This window comes from Pelophylax lessonae (genome assembly GCF_965119305.1).
Source record: "Pelophylax lessonae genome assembly, chromosome: 3".
Lineage (NCBI taxonomy): Eukaryota > Metazoa > Chordata > Amphibia > Anura > Ranidae > Pelophylax > Pelophylax lessonae.
In genome coordinates, this window is record NC_138770.1 from 567,255,011 (window position 1) to 567,277,680 (window position 22,670).

Consider the following 22,670-nt stretch of genomic DNA (forward strand, 5'->3'; position numbering starts at 1 on the left):
ATACTGACCCCCCCACGGGGCCACCAGCGTGCCTGTGGCATCCGCCAGAGGCTTCCTTGACTGACCCACAAACCTCTGCACCTTTTTGTTGAGCCGAGACGCCAACAAATCCACCTTGGGAGCGCCCCACCGGAAAACACAGCTGATGAAACACCTCCGGATGAAGAAGGGACCACTCCCCGTGGCCCAACGTCTGACGACTGAGATAATCCACCTGACAATTTTACACCCTGGGAATGTGTACAGCGGAGTGGGCTGGAACGAACTGTTCTGCCCACCTTAGAATGCTGGCTACCTCCCAGAGCTCCAAGGACACTTCCTGTGCCCCCCTGGTGATTGACATAAGCCAGGGCTGTGGCATTGTCCGATTGAATGCGCACTGGACATCCCTGAAGACGATCCGTCCAATGTTCCAGGAAGAGTCCGATCGCTCGGAGTACCAAGACATTGATCGGTAGTCTGGACTTTTCCAGTGTTTGGACTCCCCGATCAGAAATTTTGCAGAGGATGCCTCCCCAGCCAGACAGGCTGGCATCTGTGGTGACCACTGTCTAATACAAGGAGAGGAGGGATTTGCCCAGCTGAAGCGCAAAGCCACCATATCAGGGACTCTCTTGTTCTCCCCGATGCAGCCGGATCGGATTGTCCAGAGACTGCGGATTCTTGTCCCATTTGGCCAGAATCTAACTTGCAGGGACCTTGTATTGAACTGTGCAAACTGAACTGCCTCGAAGGTAGACACCATCAAGCTCAGCACCGGCATGCAAGTGCAGAGGGATTACCATCTGATGGATAGCAGGAGACAAATTACAGCCTGAAGTTTCTGGAGTTTGTCCAATGGTAGGAGCACTCTGGCTGAGGACGAGTCCAGAGTCCGACCCAGATAGTCCAGCTTTGTGGACGGAACCAGAGCAGACTTCTGAAAATTCAGAATCCAGCCAAACACCCTCAATCTTGTATAGGGATTTCCAGGTTTTCCAGCAGAGCAGTAGGAGACTCTGCTCGCAGGAGGTTGTACAAGTAGCCCAGTACCGCTATCCCCCATTGGCATAACAATGCTAGCATCGGGGGCAACACTGTCCTGAAGACCCGAGGAGCAGAAGCGAGACCAAAGGGTAACGCCAAAACTGATAATGCTCCTCTCCATCGACAAAGCTGAGGAAGCGCTGGAGCCCGACTCATATGGAAAATGTGAAGATAAGCGTCCTTGAGGTCGATGGTTGCAAGAAAAATCTCCCTGATGCAGGGAAGCCACCACCATGGGAACTGACTCCATTCTGAACTTCTGCACCCACACAAAGCAGTTCAGCACCTTGAGGCTCAGAATTGGACGCACCTTACCTTCCTTCCCGGGGACTGTAAACCGGTTTGAGTAAAACCCCTGAAAACAATCCGAAGTCGGAACTGGGAGCATCACCCTTTAAAGTAAAAGGTCTTGCACCGTCCCAAAGAGCCTGTAAGCGGACTTGGGACAGTCGCACGTTGGAAAGAACCACCTTACCGGAAGGTAAGAACGAAACTCGATCTTGTAGCCGGACCGAATGATCCCGTGGACCGATGTGACTTGTACCAGGGGAGTCCACGGGTCCGGAAACCAGTGAAGACGTCCCCCCACCCCAGATACAGGTAAGGGCGCACCTTCACGCTGAAGGGGCCTTGTCCGCAGGTCTGGAGAAGCCCACTCTTGACTTGCCAGAGCAAGTTCGCTTGGATCCTCCAGAGGAGGCCCCGAAGGGCTCCGATTCCTTGTCAGTAGACCCTGAAGGACGAAAAAAAAAAAAAAACACTTATGAGCCAAGGAGGGCCCACGTCAACGAGGGTCCTTGTCCTTAGTAGCCTGCGGAAGAAAGGTCCTCTTTCCCCCCGTGAGACCTTTAATGTCATCCAGGGTAGTACCAAACAGATGATCTCCTTAAGAGAGAAGATCAAACAATGCCTTTTTAGAAGTCTGGTCCGCAGACCAGCATTTGAGCCAAAAGACAGACCGAAGGACCACTCCTGAAACAGAGCCGAGTCACTAGGGGAGCCGCATCCAAAGAATCACAGATAAACTGCGGCCTCTGGACCAGCTGGTCCGCCAGCTCAGCAAAGGCAGGGGGGAGCTACTCCCCTCTCTAGGTCATGGTGCAAAAGCCTAGCCCATTCGGTCAGAGTCTGCGACACCAGGGCAATGGAGAATATCGGCTTCAGTGCCGAACCAGCCAGGGTGTATATATTGCGGGCAACAGCCTCTGCCTTCCGTCAGCCGGGTCCTTAAAGGCTGAGGACTCTTCAACCAGAATCATGGTTGCCTTGTTCAATCTGGAAACTGGAGGAACATTCCACTTCTTAGGAAGGGACTACTCATATGGGTATTGCCTAGCAAAATCGCTTAGGGACTCCCGAGGGGACACTTTGGTCGTCCACACCATTTAGTGACAATTCTGTCAAAATAAGAGGGGAAAGGGAACACCTTTTCTGCTGTGGATGGCTTGTGAATGTCAAAGGGAACCTGCGCCCTCTATCCTTAAGGTTTCATGCACAGCTACAACAATCAGTGCGTCCCCTTAAAATAACTCCACACACAGCCAATAATGTCTAAACCGCTGGCAACAAAAGTACACCCCTGAATGAAAATGCCCCAATTGGGCCCAAAGTATCAATATTTTGTCTAGCCACTATTATTTTCCAGCACTGCCTTAACCCTCTATGGCATGTAGTTCACCAGAGCTTCACAGGTTGCAACTGGAGTCCTCTTCCACTCATACATGACGAAATCACAGAGCTGGTAGATGTTAGAGACCTTGCGCTCTCCACCTTCTGTTTGAGGATGCCCCACAGATGCTCAATACGGTTTAGGTCTGGAGACATGCTTGGCCAGTCCATCACCTTTACCCTCAGCTTCTTTAGCAAGGAATGTTGCAAATACATGTTGGAATACTGCCCTGCAGCCTAGTCTCCGAAGGGAGGGGATTGTGCTCTGCTTCAGTGTATCACAGTACATGTTGGTATTCATGGTTCCCTCAAGAACTGTAGCTCCCCAGTGCCAGCAGCACTCATGCAGTCCCAGACAATGACACTGCCACCACCATGCTTGACTGTAGGCAAGACACACTTGTCTTTGTACTCACCTGGTTGCCGCGACACACGCTTGACACCATCTGAACCCAATACATGTATCTTGGTCTCATCAGATCACAGGACATGGTTCCAGTAATCCATGTCCTTAGTCTGCTTGTCTTCAGCTAACTGTTTGCAGGCTTTCTTGTGCATCATCTTTAGAAGAAGCTTCCTTCTAGGACAGCCATGCAGACTGATTTGTTGCAGTGTGCCTCGTATGGTCTGAGCACTGACAGGCTCACCCCCACCCCTTCAAACTCTGCATCATTGCTGGCAGGACTCATACCTCCATTTCCCAAAGATAACCTCCGGATACGACGCTGAGCATGTGCACTCAACTTCTTTGGTCGATCATGGCGAGGCCTTTTCTGAGTGGAATCTGCCCTGTTAAACCGCTGTATGGTCTTGGCCACCGTGCTGCAGCTCAGTTTCAGGGTCTTGGCAATCATCTTATAGCCTACGCTATCGTTATGTGGAACAATTATTTTATTTTATTTTTTTAAATCCTCAGAGTTCTTTGCCATGAGGTGCCATGTTGAACTTCCTGTGACCATGTAAGATAGTGAGAGTGATAACACCAAATTTAACACACCTGGTTCCCATTCACATCCGAGACCTTGTAACACTAACGAGTCACATCATACTGGGGAGGAAAAAAAAGGCTAATTGGGCCCAATTTGGACATTTTCACTTAGGGGTGTACTTTTGTTACTAGTGGTTTCGACAATAATGGCTGCGTGTTGAGTTTCTTGGAGGGGACAGCAAATTTACACTTTTATACAAGCTGTACACTCACTAATTTACATTGTAACAAACTCATTTCTTCAGTGTCACATGAAAAGATATAATAAAATATTTACAAAAATGTGAGGGGTGTACTGACTTTTGTGAGATACTTTGTGTACACACATTCACTTATATATGGATACATCTTTTTAGGGAAATTGGTAAACAAGAGAGAGTTGGTAGTTCACATTTGTTATAGGAATTATGTTACTAGTAAGGGCATTTGGGATTGATATATTGGTTTATGAAGCACCCCCTATTGGTTTTCATTTATGCACTGACATGACCTTCCTTTCACACCTTGCCTAGCTGTGAGAGGAATTTCTTATCTTTTTGTCAGTGTCCAATCACCAGAAGGAGGCAGAATATACCCATTGTAATGACATGAAGATGCCCTGTGCTGCACAATAAAGAGACTGGATTTTCTTATATTTTTGTTAGATTCCAATTCCTCTGTAGGTGGCAGGATAACCAGATTGTATCTGAATTTGTGTCGTTCAGGCAACAAGTTAAACTGAAGTAACAGTTTTTGGGTGGACTGACCCTTTGTAAAAGCATAACAGTTGTGAAGGGTAAGAGAATACCTAGGAACATGTAACAATCCAAAGCATGTGATGAGCCAGCAGGTATATGAAACCTTACCTTGGCAGATGCTACGGTGGTAGTTAAGCTGATGTTTTTGGAAGATGAGCCATTAGACCCTGCTGCTGGTGTCTGAGCTGCCACTGATTTACTATTCGCAGTATTTGCTCCATTAGCCGAACTGCCTGAGTGAGAAAAAGTGAACTTGAAACCTCCTACTGAAGTCCTTTTTAAAAGATTTTCCTTGTCTTCACTTTCTTTAGCTAAAAATAAAAACGCATAATTTTGTGAGTAGAAAGCCAAAATCTCTGTTACATAAATAAAATGACTTTATATCATATCGATCAAACAAAACAATTTTTTTTGCAACTCCCTCCCAGCAGCATTATAATTCACTTCCCTCACCACCCTACTGCTCCATTTTAGCCACTGAAATGAAATACTCCGCACAATCCAGGTATGAAAAAGCATGTAAATCACTGCCCTCTCAAGGGACAAAGCTCGGGGCCAACCGACTGTCCTAGTGCAGTTAAAAAGCCAGGACAGTAGTGTGTGGCCCTGCTAATGCAGGGCTTTTCAATCCAGGCCAGGCAGGTAAGCGAAGAAAGAAAGTAGCAAAAGCATAGTTAAGAGACAACAATTTGCCCAAACTCGTCAAAATAAACGCCATCTTCAAAAGGATTAAAGTGTGTTTCTTAACTTGCTGTTTAACATAGCCCATACACCAGGGCTTGGCACATCACAGGTGCCAGGTCACCATGGTGAATAGAAATTGCGTCCTGGTGCCTGGGCTTTTGTCAGCCCTTTCACTATGAGCAATTTGTGAGTCGGCATTTTCAGGTAGGGGGTGTGTGCACCCACTTTGGCTGCCGTCTCACTGGCTCTCTTACATGCCAATGACCAGGACTGATCATCAGAGCAGGTGCCAGAACAGAGATCTGTGTTATAAACACAGATCTTTCTACTGACTGCGGGGATGTGCAAGTTTTACTCTCCCTGCAAAGCGGGGACACAAAAACCAGCACATCCCTTACTAAAGCAGTACATAGTGCAGTTACATTACACTCCCTAGGCACACAGTTTACCCTTTGATTGCCCCAGATAAGAACCCCTTCCTACCCAGTGTCATTAGTAGAACCCCTTCCTACCCAGTGTCATTAGTACAGAGACAGTGCATTTCTTTTTAGCACTGACCACTGTGTATTAGTGTCACTGGTAATGTCAGTGTCAGAATGCCTGCCGTACTATCACAGTCCCGCTATAAGCCGCTGGTCGCCTCCATTACTAATACATATATATTAATTTAAAAAAATAAAAAATTCTAGCTACAATTTTCACCTAACCCAAATATATATATATATATATATATATATATATATATATATATATATATATATATATATATATATATATATATATATATATATATATATATATATATATAATTTTTTTTTTTTTAAACCAAAAACATGTAGCAGAATACTTTGTCTGAACTTTTAAAGAAATGTGATTTTTATGTGTTACTGCGTAATTGTCAGTTAAAGTAGCGGAGAGCTGTATAGCAAAAAAGCTTTATTAAAAAAAATGGCTCCTAGATTCAAAGCAAATTGGTCAAACCCGGTCATACACCAATGAGGTGATTACCCCCAATACAGCTATGATCAGTGGTCTGAACTTTTTCATCCAAGCTGAAATATTTGTGCTCCCAAGTGCATTTTCTAAGCATTTCTAAAAAGAGGTTTCTACTTATAACAGAGTCTTTATGAATAGACATATCACCTAGGTTGGCAACAATGGCTGTATCACAAAGCCAAGCTCAGTCCAACACACCTATCATGGTGGTGGACCACTCCCATCTGAGGTCTCAGGCAAAGTAAAAGCACTGTCAGGTGATCAAACCCAGCCAATCAAAAGAGCTATTTGGGTAAAAGGAGCTCTTTAACCACTTCCGGGTCAGCTGCACAAAATCATGTACATGTTCGTGATTTTGTGCATGAGATTTCAGGCAAGGAGCGCTCCGCCGGAGGTGTATCACAGCAGGATCCAATCAGCTGGTTGGGTGGCCACTGAACGTTGGGCAAACACAGTACGGTGGTATGCTCGCTTAAACAAGGCAGACCGCTGTCCTGTCGGGGATGAAAAGGGATCTTGTGTTTCAGCCAATCTAAAACACAGATCTCTTTTCCTCTAGTGCATCCACTGCCCACACAGTTAGAAAGCGCTCTCTAGGAGCACACTTAACCCCTTGATCACCCCTGGTGTTAACCCATTCCATGCTAGTGACATTTATACAGTTAACAGTGCATTTTTTTTTTAGTACTAATTGTATTGGTGTCTCTGGTCCCCAAAAAGTGTCACTTCGTGTCAGATTTGTCCACCGCATTGTAGCAGTCCTGCTAAAAATCGCAGATTGCCGCCATTACTAGTATAAACAATAAAAAAATAAATAAAAAGTCCATAAATGTATCCCATAGTTTGTAGACGCTATAACTTTGGCGTAAGCCAATCAATATACATTAGGATTTTTTTTTTACCAAAAATATGTAGCAGAATACACATTGGCCTATCACCGCAGAGGTGATCAAATACCACCAAAAGAAAGCTCTATTTGTGGGGGGGGGGGGGGGAAAAAAAAAAAAAAAAAAAAAAAAAGAGACATAAATTTTATTTGGGTACAGCATAGCGCTACCGCGCAACAGTCAGTTAAAGCAACACAGTGCCGTATTGCAAAAAATGGCCTGGTCATTAAGGAGGTAAAACCTTCCGGAGCTGAAGTAGTTAACCACATGCCCTCCGGAAAATTTACCCCCCTACTCAACCCGGTCATTTTTTTGCTTTTTGGCACTGTTACTTTAGCTGATAATTGCATGGTCATGCAACGCTGTACAGAAATGAAATTTAGATCCTTTTTTTCCCACAAAGAGCTTTTTTTTTTGGTGGTATTTGATCGCCACTGGGGTTTTGATTGTATGCGCTATAAACAAAGAAAAGGCCAACAATTTGGGAGAGAAAAAAAAAATGAGATTTTTGACTTACCGTAAAATCTCATTTCTTTTGTGCATGGACGGACACAGCTTCAGATCTTGATAACCGTTGGGAAGTCCAAAAGCAGTGTTAAACATGAGGGGTGGGAACAGAAAAAATATTTCCAAGGCTAAACAGTAGCCAACTGGAGCTCAACCAAAACTGGAGCCCACCTGAAAAAAAATACACCCTCGAAGAGGATCAGGTCCTCTAACAGGAGCCTACAAAAACTTGCGGACAAAAGAAGCATCTGCAGATGCCAACACATCCACTTCATAAAACTTTGTAAAAGTGCACAGATAACCAGATGGCCGCCTTGCAAACCTGCATCACTGATGCCCGACAACAGAAGGCCCAGGAGGCACTAAGCGCCCGAGTAGAGTGAGCCTTAACAGGGAAAGGAGGAACCTGACTCCTAATTGAATAGACCTGAATCACTGTCTGTCATATCCACCACTGGAAATGGTTGCAGCAGAAATGGCCAAACCTTTTCAAGGTCCAACTGTGAGTACAAATAGTAAGTCTGACTTCTTAAAAGACTCCGTAGCTGCCAGGTACACCCCGATTGCCCAAACCACATCCAGGGAATGCAGAGCAATTTCCTTAGGATGTTTAGGCCTGGGACACAGGGAAGGCAATGCAATGTCTTCATGCAAATTGAAATCAGAGACAACCTTTGGAAGGAACAACTGACAGGGACGAAGAACCACCTTAGCTCTGTAAACCAACAGGTAAGGTGAATCACAAGACCATGTCGCCAGCTCAGACACCCTGCACGCAGAAGTAATAGCCACCAAAAAGGCCACCTTCTGGGACAACGTAAGCAGGGGAACCTCCCGAAATTTTCCAAGGGAGATTCCTGGATAACTGACACCAATTTGAGGACCCACGGCGGTAATGAAGACCGCACTGGAGGAACCAAGTGTAGAGCTCCCTGTATAAAGGTACTCACCAAGGAAAGTGGCTAATGGATGTTCAAAGAAAACCCCTGGCCCATGATGGTACTCAAGGCCAGGTGCTGCTCAACCCCCTTGTTGGAGAAAAGCCAAGATCTGTGGCAAAAAAAAAAAAAAAAAAGAGTACCTATTGCTGTGTGGGTGTATACCCCCTGGGACTGCCCATAGGCATAGTCAAGCTTTTTCCTACTCCTGTAGGGGGCAGTATAACCTATTGGTTAAGAAGAATCAGGAGGTGTGCCCATCAACGAACGAAAGAGAAAATCAAATGTCTTTAGAAAATTTAGGCCAATATGTATTCTGCTACATATATTTTTGGTAACAAAAAATCCCAACAAGCGTATATTTGGTTTGCGCAAAAGTTATAGCATCTACTATGGAGTATATACTGAAATATTTTTTATACTAGTAATAGCAGGACTGCGATATTGCGGCGGAAAATCAGACACTGACACTTTGTGGGAACCAGTCACACTAATACAGTTATCAGTGCTAAACACATTCATGGTCACTATGCTAATGACACTGGCTGGAAACAGGTTAATCTAAGGCAATCAAAGGGTTAAAGGTGTGCCTAACCAGTGTTTATTTGTATTGCTTTTACTAAGGTATGTGATGAATCTTATTCCCTGCAGGAAAACAAAATCCACTACACCCCTGCTGACAGAGCAGAGCTATGCCTTGTTTACGTAGGCAGAGCTCTGTTCTGTGTCTCTCCTCGCCGATCAGCGAGTGCTGGCAGACATCCAATGGCCAGCATCTGCTGATCAGCTTGTGCTATGTATAATCACAGCACAGCCATGGCGCATGCCCACTACCCGGAAGTGCCGAATTACATACTAGGTACGTTATCCATCGCAGGTGAGCTGTTCTGCTGTTGCACTACTACGTGAGGCGGTCAGCAAGTAGTTAATACCAGATCTTTACCTTTTTTTGTTTCCATGAATTTCTCATAACTGTCAGGAAAGTCATCCTCTGCTTTAGATTTTTCAACTGGTGGTACAACAGCTTCACCCTCTTCATCCTCTTCTTCATTGAACCATAACTCTTCATCTTCATCCAGCGCTCTGGCATCTCTACGAAATCTGTTGCTGCGCAATATAGATGGTACACTATACAAGATAAAGAATAAGAAGCGTTAGCACATCATATAGTTAAAGTGTATCTATAACCAACACCTCTTGTTCCTTTTGGATGCAGTAGTGAAGGCACAGAACCCTTGTTAGAATTATATTGCTGCCAGTGTCCCTACTAAGGAGATTCCATCCTTTTTTACCCATTTGTCCTCTGACCACTGTCACCAAGACCGAAAGTGACAGGAATTTCAACATTTTATTTTAAGTTGTTGCCAGAAATAGGAGGGAACAAATCTTCAAATAGAGAAACTTAGGCCCCTTTCACACAGTTTTTCTTTTCTACTTTTTCCTTTACAAATTGCGGAAGAAAATGACCAATAAACCCTATGGAGCTCTTCTCACTGGTCAGCTGCGTTTTTGATGCAGAAAAGAAAAACACATCAAAAACATACCTGTCCACTGAAATGAATAGAAAATGCATACAAAAAGTGGCAAAAAACACACCCACGGTTGCATTTTTGGAGTCACGTCCTTAGCAACGTGGCAAAAAGCATATGGATTTACAACACGTTTTTGCAACAGAGCAGTGTGAAATCAGCCATATTCTGGTGACAACTGTGCAAGAGGGATTTATCTTGCTTTGGAGAAGTTTCCTATAACATCCTGTTTTGTTAATGGGACAGAAGTGAAAGGGAAACAACTGCGATGGAAAAAACTGATGTCACCTATCCAAAACTGAAAAAGCTTGGTCTTTAGTGTTTTATGAGGCAAACAAACTTTGTTACTTTTGCTATAAACTGCTATTTTAAATACATCTGAAAAAAAAAAAAAAAAAACTCACCAGTAAACCTGTAAAAAACTCAATCTGTTGTGTCCACAGGACAGGAACTAAAAGAAAATCTCTCCAGTTGCAAACTGTGGGCAACAAAAACCTTGCAGGTGTTTTAACCAATTTCCTATTATAAAAAATATATTTGAGGCCTGCGCACGATCGCTGGCCAGACTGGGGTGACCACTGGATCTAGATTGTCCAGCCTGTCGCTCAGTCCAGCAGTTTATAGTAGATCTTACAGAAAAAATCTAGGAGGAAAACATTTTCTATCTAAAAAATTTTGCCAGGAGCAAAGATCCAAGGAAGGAACTAGGTCCTTACTCCTGACTAGGCATAAAAAAAAAAAAAAAACAGTGACTATAGCAGGGAGAGGGAGTATACCCCCTGGGTGTAGCCAATTTTTTTTCTGCCTAGTGTCCTACTTTTGTAGGGGGCAGCATAATCCAATGGTCAAGAATGACAGGAGCTGTGTTCGTCAATGAACGAAAGAGAAAAAAAGGGAAGGGAAAAAAATGGCATAAGACTCACCTGTTTAGTTTCTGACTTTGTCTATCTTTCTCTTGCTCATACTTTGTTTTCAGCCCCTTGAAAGTTTGAACATATTCAATAGGTTCAAGAGCCTTGTAGAAATTATCAACTATATGTGCTGTCAGAGACTTTATATCTTCCTGGAAGGGTGGAAAACAAAAACATAATCAGTTTAAACAATGCATGCCAGTCACATTATTACCTGAGCAATTATATTTTAGGGCAAAACAGGTTTGCTTTAGTCCCCTTATCCCCAGCAGCATGCAATTAACTTTTTTTTGCTGCTCCCACTGCCCTGTTGAGCACAGGGGAGCTGAGAAAATTACCCGATACTTCCAGGTATAGGGGAACATGTGACACTTCTGGGACAATCAGTACTGTCAAATGGGGAGTCCACTGCACTGTGCACACTAAGACTTTGCAGACTCATAGCTTACAACGATATTTCCTTTGCTCCTGGTTGGCAAAACACATATCTGCAGTTTACTTCTCTCTCTCCAAAGCTCTATGTGTCCTTTCTCTCTGCTGCTTCCTTCCCGTTAGCATGAGTCACTAATGAGAAGTTTTCCTGACACCTGCGATAAAATTTGTGTTGGAAGAGAGGGGTGAGGTAGAGCGCTCAGAATTGAGCTGGTCTATTCAGAACACAACTCTGCTGTGTGGAGGGGGGTGTACTCCTTTCCTCCAATTCCCTCTCACACTGTAACGGCAATCTTTGCACCGTCTCCTCTCTGCTCCTGACAGATGAAGATTTTTAACACTATCTGCCATTTTGAAGGGGTGTACAGGGGAGAAGAATGCAGATAAACAAGTATAACCTATGTAGGACGATTTGTTTAATCTCTGTGTATCATCTGAGGCTGTTCACTTCACTGGGTATATGTGAGGGCTTACAACCACTTAAAACTCTGGAAGATTTTACCGCCTTCATGACCAGGCCATTTTTTGCTATATGGCACTGCGCTACTTTAATTGACATTTGCGCAGTCATGCAACACTGTACACAAATGACATTTATAGAGCTTTCTTTTGGTGGTATTTGATCACCACTGGCGTTAATTTATTTTATTTTTTACAACGAAAACTAGACCAAAAATTTTGAAAAAAAAAAATATAAAACACTTTACACATCCAAAAAAAATAAATAATCAAATTTCTTAATACAATTAGGCCAAAATGTATTCTGCTACATATTTTTGGTAAAGAAAATCCTGATAAGCATACATTAATTGGTTTGTGTGAAAGTTATAGCGTCTACAAACTATCGGATACATAGTGAAATTTTTATTTATATTTTATATACTAGGCGTCGATTAACAACTTATAGCAGGGCTGTGATAAGAGCAGCGGGCAATCTGACACTTTGCGGGCACTGAATGGCAGACACTGATATTACCAGTGACACAAATACAGTGATAATATACACTATACTAATGACACTTGGCTGGGAAGGGGGTTAACATCTAGGGGCAATCACTCATTGTGTGCCTAGCAAGTGTTAATGTGTTTACTATGTGCTGCTTTGTACTACAGATCAGTTATTTTCCCTGATTAGCAGAGGATAAGTAGATGTCAGAGCAGGACTCAGATGGTTTGTCACCCTCAGCACTAGAAATTCACTCTGCTGTGTCTAACAGATGCTGCTGGAATGTCGATTGGGCCACACATGCGCATCAGAAAACAGGCTTAAAACCAATCAACTTAGTATTACTTTGAACAAACAAATTTTTGATTAAAAAGCAGGTTTAAAGATTATAGTATACTCACCACTCTGATAAATTCAAATAGTTCTATTATAGCCGAGTTCAACAGGTTATATCTAGTACCATTGTCCAGAAGTGCATTAATAACTGGCTCAAAAAGGTTTCCCTTTATGATGTAGCGGTTGTAGAATTCATCTTTCAAACCAATTATCCTCCTCATGAAACGTAAGGCGCCTAGAGAGAGAGAAAAAAAAGAAGAGCTAAAATAGATGCTGCAAAAGGCTACAAGCAACACAAATATATTGTATAAAAATACTTAAAGGGTAAGTTCACCTTTCCAAAAAAATCTGTAAGGTGAACGTACACTGGTTACCCTCCCCCCACCCCAGGTCCCACTGTACCAGAGCCCATCGGAGAACACCACTTCACCAGTCCTGGGGTTTGAAATCCTCCGGGCTTTCTTGCCTCCCCTCTTGCGCGGACAGGATGAGCTAGACAGATTCTGATTGGTCAGCACCGACCAATTAGAATGCCTCCTATTTGTACATGCTACAGGTACGGATGGGAGATTAGGCTGGGAGGGAATGGGTGTGTGCTGTTGGTGCAGCTCTGCCACACAGCACAGCCTTGTCTGGTTGGGAAGGAGACTTGATTTTTCTCTGCTACACGTAAACACCACAAGTCTTGTCCCTCACCTAGTGTGCTAATGGACAGTAAAAGTAGAAGCAGAAGACTAATTAACTCATGTATGTTAATCTGCACCCTCACTGTGCGGTTTCTACATCTCCTAGTCCAAGCTTGCTGTCCTGGAGATTGCAAATGTTTGATACCAGCCAAAATTAGGTGCTTTGTGTTAAACGAAAATACACAAAAAAGTAAAATACATTTAACGTATTGGTGAACAAATTTGCTTTGACTATTTTTTTTTTTTTTTTTTATCTGTACGACGTTTACCTAATTTACTATTTGCCAAACATGCAAAAAGTACAAATGCTACACAAGAAAGGCAGTTTAAACCTTGGTTTACAAAACAAAAAAAAGGATTAATAAAACTTACAGAGAGCTAAAAACGTATGTTTAGAGTTCATCAGTATTAACACTCTTCTGAGCAGATCCTTGTTCATGATGTAGTTTTTGATGTGGTAAGTATGGTGCTCTACACAAAATGTCAGTAACTCCAAAATTAATGCAAGCAGCTGGGCTGTCTGATAGTTATCTGCAAAACAGAAGTTTGAAATCCGTAAGCAAGAAAAATAAGCATGTTCCAGATGATGTTTTTATATGACGACATGCTCAATATACAGAGGAACAACTCAGTCTTTTGAAGATAACAGAGAAAAGCACCACAGTCTACAAACATTGTCCTCCAAGCCTATACAGAATAATGAAATGAATGAAATTCACTTAAACTTTTCATCAGTACAGTAAATTAAAAAGAAAACTTAGACTACGTGTAAGATTAAACAATGTTATACAAATGTATAGTACCTGGACAAATCGTGCTACCCTTCGATGTGACAGCAGTGTCTCCTGGGAGAAAAAAAAAGGACTCATCTCAATCATTATTTAAAAGAAAAGCATGCCATTCATAGAAAATACTTTGAGATGTTTAACCAGCATGAGAATACTCCATTAGCAGGCCATTTACAGTTCATATTTACAGAAAAAAAAAAAAAAAAAGTAGTAAAAGGTGAATGGCTACCCTCCACCTCCTCTCATACCTGCTCTACTTATCTCCAGGGTTGCCAAGCTGTCAGCACCCCAGAGGCAAGTAGAGAAAGTACTGGGGGGTGGGGAGGGTGTTCGCTGTTAGTTCACCTTTACATTCTTTCTGCAAAAGGTTTACTAGTCTTTTATCAATTGCCATGCAAGACTGTACACAAACGTTAGAACATTTTTTTGTAACAAACAGAGCTTTCTTCAGGTGCCATTATCGGTTTGCCACCCACAGTACATGTACATGAGCAGCAGCTACAGGCTATGTGATGTACCGGTATGTTACTTAGCACATGCACACTTGCACACCCCCTGGGGCAAGCAGCACTGCTCCCGCAACGACACAGCAGATTGCGGTTGCCAGTACCCGGCCGCTTTAGATCAGCAGAGGAATCATGTGTACGATATGTGATCACAATGCCAACAAAGCAGGTTGTGAATGAACTCATTTATAACAGCTCTGCTTCCTATACTGTGGCCAATCTCAGCTGTCATGAATGGAGCCCATTCATAACAGTTGAAAACTTTGCCGTTACAATGACCATCATTGTAACAGCAAAGTCCGAAAAAAAAAAAAAAATACCCCTGACTACCACCCCGCTTTTTAGCACTGTGCTACTTTAACTGGTACTTGCACGATCATGCAACGCTGTACCCAAATGAAATGTACATTTTATCTTTTTTTTTTACAGAAAAGAGCTTTCTTTTGGTATTTGATCACCACTGGGATTTCCATTTTTTTATAATGTGAATAAAAAAAAAGACCAAACATTCTGAAAAAAAAAAACCCACATTAGACTTTTACTTTCTGCTATAAAACATACCCAATGAAAAAAAAAAAATTAAATCAAATTTCTTCATAAATTTAGGGCAAAATGCATTCTGCTATGTCTTTGGTAATAAAAAAAATCCCAAAAGGGGTATAATGATTAGTTTGTGTGAAGGTTATAGCGTCTACAAACAATGGTATATATGCTGGAATTTTATTTATTTTTTTTACTAGTAATGGCGGTGATCAGCGACTTATAGTGGGACTCTGATGGTGCGGCAGACAATCTGGCACTGGGTGGGAGGTAGACAAACTGACTGACACTGACCACACAAGTGACACTAACACCGCCTAGCATTCCTGGCCATGGCCACTTTGAGTAAGGACAAATGATTCATGTAGCATATACTTTCTAGAATCCATCTGCTCTTAATTCACGCATGCAAGCAGGAGGGAGTCCTTAGCTGAGAAAACCCATCCTCCACTCCTGAAGACTCCTGGGATGTAAAACATTTGCAGAGGCAAGAAATCAGGAAGTAACTGAAGAAATGTAAGAAAAAAAATTTAAAATAAGTAAAATTTGATATCCTTTCCTATACATTTTTTTAAACGCTAGCCGCATGAGGATTTAAAATAGTAAATGTTGATTGGGAGAGTGAAGTTCCACTTTAATCTCGCCAGCAAAGTAATAACATTACAAAGTGAATAAGCCTGCACTCAGAGCAGAAAGTGGCTAATCATATCCTATTAGGGCAGCGTTTCTCAACCTTTTTTTAGTCCAGTCACCCTTTAAAAATCTGCAAAATCGAGGCACCCCAATCTAAAATAATAAAAAAATGAAAAATAGTTATACTTATTGCAGCAGCATCCACACACATGGGCCACCCAATATTAGAGAGGATTTATTCCTCCACCTTTTCACACTGGTACCGATTAGTATTCTATGGTTTCTCGTCTCCCTCAGTTTTTCACTGCCCCCAGTTCTGACAAAGGGGCAGAAGAGGGGCAAACAAAGATGCTATGCAGGCGATCAATATCTTTCATAGCAATGGATGGCATAATGGGTTGTTAGGATGCCAGTGGAGTGCCCAATGTGTAATGTTGCACAATAAAAACTAGTGGTTTTGTGTAACAAAAAGGCAAGATTGATCCACGCACTGGATTGATGACAATTGTTTTAGGCATTTTGTCAAGGCACCCCTGTAGAATACAGAAGGCACCCCATGGTGCAGAGGCAGGTTGGCTAAAAAAAGGTTGTATTAGGACATATCGAGAGCGTAGCAAAAGGATTTCCCTTTTCTTAGTCCAATGCTTCATAGGACACCCTGCAATTAAATAGAACACTGGCTAAGGGAACAACCACTTCTGAATTGTAAGGTTTTACTCGCTTAATGACAAGGCCATTTTTTGCGATATGGCACTGCGTTCATTTAAATGACAACTGCGCAGTCGTGCAATGCTGTGCGCTCAAATAAAATTGATGTGCCCCCCCCCCCCACAAATAGAGCTTTCTTTTTCGTGGTATTTGATCACCTGCCATGTTTACAACGGCAGACCGCCATTCTGTCTCCATGGGGAGCGATTGTAGGTGCCCAGCGGACATCGCGGCCACCGGACCCGATGATTGGCTCCCCCTGTTGCCAATCGGCGTGTGCCTCTACTAGCTGTCTTCTGAAGCGACGTACAGGTACATCGTTTCGCAGGACAGACTTAACCTGCTGCAGTAAAACTAGGGCGGCTGGTCAGCAAGCGGTTAAGTAAACCTCTGCTTTATCAATGCAAAGTAAAGCAACAAGTCGGCTTTAATACCCCTCTACCAAGCAGCACCTACAGACTTTTCTTCTGCTCATCTGTTAGTCCAGCTAGCAGGATCGTAAAAAAGGCTAGTGTAAGTTCTCAGCTACACTAGTTAAAAATATTAAGGCTAGAGATTTTCTTCCCACACGTGACAGCCCTGAGCTGACCAGCAAACAGACTTGCTCTAATTCCACTATCCTCTAACTGTGCATACCTTGGTCACATCCCAGGCCTTTGCTGGCACTTTGTTTACATGTAACAATCAGCATTTTTTGCTAGAAAATTTCTTAGAACCCCCAAACTATCTTTCTATCTATCGAGAATAAATTGATGGGATTTTCTATGTCATACAATATTGGAGCAGTGTTTTTTTAAACTGATTTTATATATTTTTTTTTTTAAAAAAGAAATACTGTTTTTTTGCATTCAAATAAAAAAATAAAAAAGCCACACCCAGTTAACTATAGATGATGTTAAGCCCCAAAAAACAAAAAAACAAACATGTCCCACTTTAAAATTGTGCACGTCCATGCAACAGCCACAAATTAGGTCAATTTTACTAATAGGCAATGCTTTCAAAGCCTTTACAGGTTACCACTTTAGATTTACACAAGAAGTCTGGTGCTGGAATTACAGCCCATGATCCAATGTTGACTAGTAATAGCTCAGGTGTGGGATGATCGATGTTTAAGTTTGTGCCCACCTTTGCGCGCGAGCACGGGGTCAAGTAAACATTTTTTATTTATTTTTTCACTGGTCGCTTTCATTTTATCACTTTTATTGCTGTCACAAGCAATATAAACATCCCTTGTGACAGCAATAGGCATGTGACAGGTACTCTTTATGGCGAGATCTAGGGTTTATACGATAACCCTATAATATCGCTCCTCTGCCCTGAAAAGCATTTGATCACCAAAATCGGTTTGATCAAATGCTTTTGATTTTTAAATATGGCGCAGTTTACATCCCGGTAAACTGGAAGTGACATTTCCCTCCCCCCCACTTCTGTTTCTCTGCTTTGCTCTCCCACCCCTCCTTCCCTTTTCCCACATTTTCCTTTACGCTCCCCCATCCCCTTTCTACCCATTTCCCTTCCACAGTGCTATTAGTCTCCTTTGCCCCTTCCCCGTTCTTGTAATATACCATTCAATCTACTTGGAAGTGATGCAAGGTCATCGCTTATGGGCTACTATATAAAGCTGATCCGATCTTTGTTCGGCTCTGTATACAGCCGGCGCAAGCGCCAGCTGGTCGTTCAGTACTTCTGGTGGAACGGGAGATCCTGTTAAAGCCACGGAAGGCGGCAGAAGGAGGTCCCCTTCCTCTGCTTGTAAAAGCAATCTAGCGGCTAGTTAACCACTAGGATTGCTTTTACAAGAGAACCGAACGCTGGCTCTAAAAAATGGTACCTGAATAATGCCTGCAGCTGTAGGCATTATCCCGGTATAACAACTTTAAGCCTAGCAACTTGCGGATACGTCACTTGGTGGTAGGTGTAAGCTCTCATAATGCATTTGTTTACTTTATGTTCAGGTGGAATAACTTGGTTTTGTGAGGGGTTTATATTATACCCACAGGTCCAAGAGAGTTCACAAATTTCATTATTTAAAAAAAAGTTAATATAAATGTTCACACACTGCAATATGCAGTGTGATTATTCGGTAACTACTGACACCTTACCCTTGTCTGGCTTATCCTCAGATGTATTTGCTAGGAGGGGTGCAGTGAGGACTTGCATACAATGGTTGTAGAAGAAATTTAGGAACTCGCTCTTCTCAGTTTTCTGTTGGAAGTTAAAATAAACAACATTTTACATACACAAATAGCTTAAGCTACTGTTTACAACAGCCTCTCTCAACCTTTTTCAAACACAAAGGAACCCTTGAAATAAATTTCTGGTCTCGGGGGAACCCCTGCTAAAAATTAAAAAATCTACAACTCATGACACATTAGTGTGACAGTCAGTTGTGCATCCTATTTGCACCAATCGTAAGAGCAGATTTTTCTGAACAAGACAGGCAATAAAAAAAAAAAAAGGTGCCTCCTTTTTGTTATAAACCCTTTCAATAATCACTCGCATGTCCTCAGGGTCCATACTTGTTACAGGATATTCACTCAGACTTTTGAACCAGTGAGCTGGCATTATAGCCAGAAAACAAGCCCGAATTATTCTCAAGTTTACTTTGACCTCCCTGGCGGTAATCCAGAGTGTGGCTTGGGGTTCATTTTCTGTACCAAAAGCGGTAACCCCGAGCCACACTCGGGATTACCCTGTAGTGAAACTTACCTTGTCCCTAGGATTCCCCCGACGTCCTCCGGCCGATGCCAGTGTTCTATCAGAATACTGCTACCCATCAGATTCTGCAACCGGAAATGATGTTCGGAAGAGAAAACTTACTGCGCATCCACCATGCGCTCCAACATGGGCACTGTGTGTTCCTATAGCTTTCCTAATGTGACAGAACACGAAGCAGCAGCAGATATGTTCTTACACCCATTGAATTTCAGACTGGATTTAAGCAGTAAACTCACCTTAAAGTGGTTGTAAACCCACTTCACAAACTTTTACCTATAGCTAAGCCTATATTAAGGCTTACCTATAGGTGCTATAAAGATCTCCTAAACATGTACCGTTTAGGAGATATTTACAGTGCATACTGCCGATGAAGTCATCGGCGCATGCACTCTGAAGGAACGGCCACCCGTGCCGTTCCTTCAGAGCCCAGTGCCGTGAACGTCGGCTCCCGCGCGCACGCGTGGGACTGATGTAATCGCACCTCCGGCCAATCAGATGGCCGGACGACGCGAATCAGGACGGCCAGACATGTCGCTATATTTACTATATTTCAATAATAATAGAAATATAACGCTGTTATTCAGTCTAGGAGGTCAGTTTACTGGTAAAATAGATCTAAAAATTCAAGACTTGCGTAGATGTAAGAAGAGGTCTGCAGCTGCTTTGTGGTCTGTCACATTAGGAAAGCTATTGGAACGCATAGTGGCCATGTTGGGACGGAAGGCGCATGCGCAGTAAGTTTTTCTTTCCGAACTTCAATTTCCGGTTGCAGAATCTGATAGAACACCAGCAGCTGTCTTGACGGTTCCCTTCCCTGCAAGCGCCGTGATGCAGGGGGGGCGGAAAATTTAAAAAAGTACACAAAACATGACATGATACATTGTAATCTGTTAGGATTAGATTACTGTATCAACCCATTTCACCTCAGTTTTGTCCCTAGTGCTTTGTCCAGTGCCCTGCCGAAACTTGTACTGTTATTCCTTTTATTTTTATGAATAATTTTTTAATTCAATAATTTATTGTATTAAATAATTAATAATTTGTATTCACTTTTACTGTTTTATTCCTAAGAATTACAGGCCTACAATATAAAACAACAGATTTCAATGCAAAACAATGTACCGCTTTGACCTTCAAAAATACTGACATAATCAGACCCCCAGGGAGGAAAAGGAAGTACTCTACGGCCTCTGAAGTGGGTGGGCTATTGCCATACTGAGTCCTTTCCTCCAGAGATGCAATGCCTGCAAACCTCCTCTGTTCTACAAACACATTCTAATGGCTTAAACCACAGAGCAGCCACTTAGAATTAATTCCTGTGCATGTGTGCTAGTCACATGTCCCCAGAACTATACTTTATTTTTTTTATCTTCGGGCTCACACTGATCAGTTTTTTCCTTACCAAAAGAGGAATAAAAATGTATGGACCATCAAATCCTATGGGGCTCTTCACACTAGTCAGCTGCGTTTTTAAGTCCAGCATGCTGCATGTTTGGTGCAGTAAAAAAAAAAAAATAAATAAAAAAGCACCAAAACCGCACCTCCCCATTGTGATGAATTAAAAAAGCATCAAACCCACGGTTGCAATTGAGTCATGCCCTTTTTTAAAAGGTGAAAAAAATGCACCAGGAACAAGGCAAAAATGCAGCAAATATGCATATGCGTTTTTTCCGCTTTTTTGCAATGCAGCATTGTGAAAGCAGCCATGGACGTACAAGGCATAATAAACTGCTATAGATTACTTTTTTGGTATGAGGGATTAGGCATATTACTTTTTTTATTTGATTTTATTATGGTGTGCAGAAAACTAACAGCTCCAGAAAAATTGGATTTTTGACTTACCGTAAAATCCATTTCTCTGATGTTCACTCAAGAACAGCTCCTGATTTCTAACCATTGGGTTAAATTGCCCCCTACAGGAGTAGGACACTAAGCAGAAAAATAATCTGGCTACGCCATTGGGCAGTCACAGGGGGCATACTCCCTGTCTCTGCTATAGTTACTCAGTTTTGTTACAAGCAGTGTCAGAAGAATTACAACTCCACCAAGGGGTGGGTGCTGTGTCAGATAAATGGATTTTACGTTTTATGGATTTAAAGCGGAGTTCCACCCTGGATTTTTTTTTTTTTTTTTTTTAATACCCCCGGGACAGTCAGGGCTAGTACATTCCACAATGGCTAGCCTCTGATCTGTCCCGGGTTGCACTTACCTGTTAGGACAAATACTTACCTTGCAAACGTCTTGTCCAGCGCTGCCATCTCAGATGTGGGCAGCTTGAAGCCAGCGAGATCCCCTTCGGCGTCTTCTTCCGCCTTCTTTGGTCCCACGATGCTCTGCGCCGGCCCCGACGTCACTTCCGGGTGGCGCGCGTCATCCCTCTACAGCTTCTGGGCATGCCCAGAAGCTGTTTAGAAGGGGATGACGCGCGCGGCCCGGAACTGACGTCGGGGCCGGTGCAGGCGCAATGATTCCTGGGAGCTATGACGTTCAGCTCCCAGGAATCATTGCAGAGCCAGGAAGTGACGACGGGCCGCGGCCGAGGAAGGAAGTAAGGTAAGTATTTTTTCTTCGCTACGAGGTAAGTAAAAAAAAAAAAAAAAATATATGCGATTATCCATTTCTTTTTCAGGTGACCCGGAGCGAGAAGATGGAGGTAAGTATAAAAATAGGGTGGAACTCCACTTTAAGTCAAAAATCCCATTTTCTCTTTCGTTCATTGACGGACACAGCTCCTGATCTTCATGACCATTTGGATGTCCCAAAGCAGTGTTAAACATGAGGGGTGGGAATAGCAAAAACAAAAAAAAATTCCCAAAGCTAAACAGTAGCCAGCCAGGCAACAGGAGCTCAATCAAAAAAACAACTGGAGCCCACCTTAAGAAAATAATACATCTTCAAAGAGGATCAGGTTCTCTTAGCCTGCAAAACCTTGCGGCCAAAGGAAGCATCTGTAGATGCCAACACATCCACTTTATAGAACTTAGGGAAAGTGTGCACCGACGACCAGGTAGCCACCCTACAAACCTGCGTCACTGACGCCTGATGATGGAAGGCCCAGGAGGCACTGAGCAAACGAGTAGAGTGCGCCTTGACAGGGAAAGGAGGAACTTGATCCCTGATGGAATAGGCCTGAATAAACAGTCTGTCTGATCCATCTGGAAATGGTCGCAGAGGAAGCGGACAACCCTTTCCGAGACCCATCTGGGAGCACAAATAGGGAGTCTGACTTCCTAAGACTCCGTAGCTGCCAGGTACACCCCAATTGCCCAGGCCACATCCAAGGCATGAAAGGCAATTTCCTTCGGATGTTTTGGCCTGGGAAACAGGGAAGGTAACATGTCTTCATTTAAGTGAAAATCAGAGACAACCTTTGGGAGGAACGACGGACAGGGGCAAAGAACCAAATTATCTCTGTGAATCACCAAGTAAGGTGAACGACAGGATAACCCTGCCAGTTCTGACACCCTGCGCGCAGAGGCGATAGCCATAAAAAAATCCACCTTCTA

The 22,670-nt window shown here is 42.9% G+C and overlaps 1 protein-coding gene across 4 annotated transcripts in view; it reads right to left on the bottom strand.

Moving 5' to 3' along the window:
* PPP4R3B (protein phosphatase 4 regulatory subunit 3B) overlaps positions 1-22,670 on the bottom strand; it is a 99,961-nt gene that overhangs the window by 4,813 nt on the left and 72,478 nt on the right. For all 4 annotated transcript variants that reach the window (XM_082252367.1, XM_082252369.1, XM_082252366.1 and 1 more), the window contains exons 9-15: positions 18,549-18,651; positions 14,075-14,116; positions 13,644-13,802; positions 12,651-12,820; positions 10,884-11,023; positions 9,375-9,559; positions 4,528-4,730 (exon numbers count right to left, since the gene is read on the bottom strand). In XM_082252367.1, the coding sequence (XP_082108493.1) occupies positions 4,528-4,730; positions 9,375-9,559; positions 10,884-11,023; positions 12,651-12,820; positions 13,644-13,802; positions 14,075-14,116; positions 18,549-18,651 (1,002 nt within the window). The remainder of the gene's footprint in view (positions 1-4,527; positions 4,731-9,374; positions 9,560-10,883; positions 11,024-12,650; positions 12,821-13,643; positions 13,803-14,074; positions 14,117-18,548; positions 18,652-22,670) is intronic.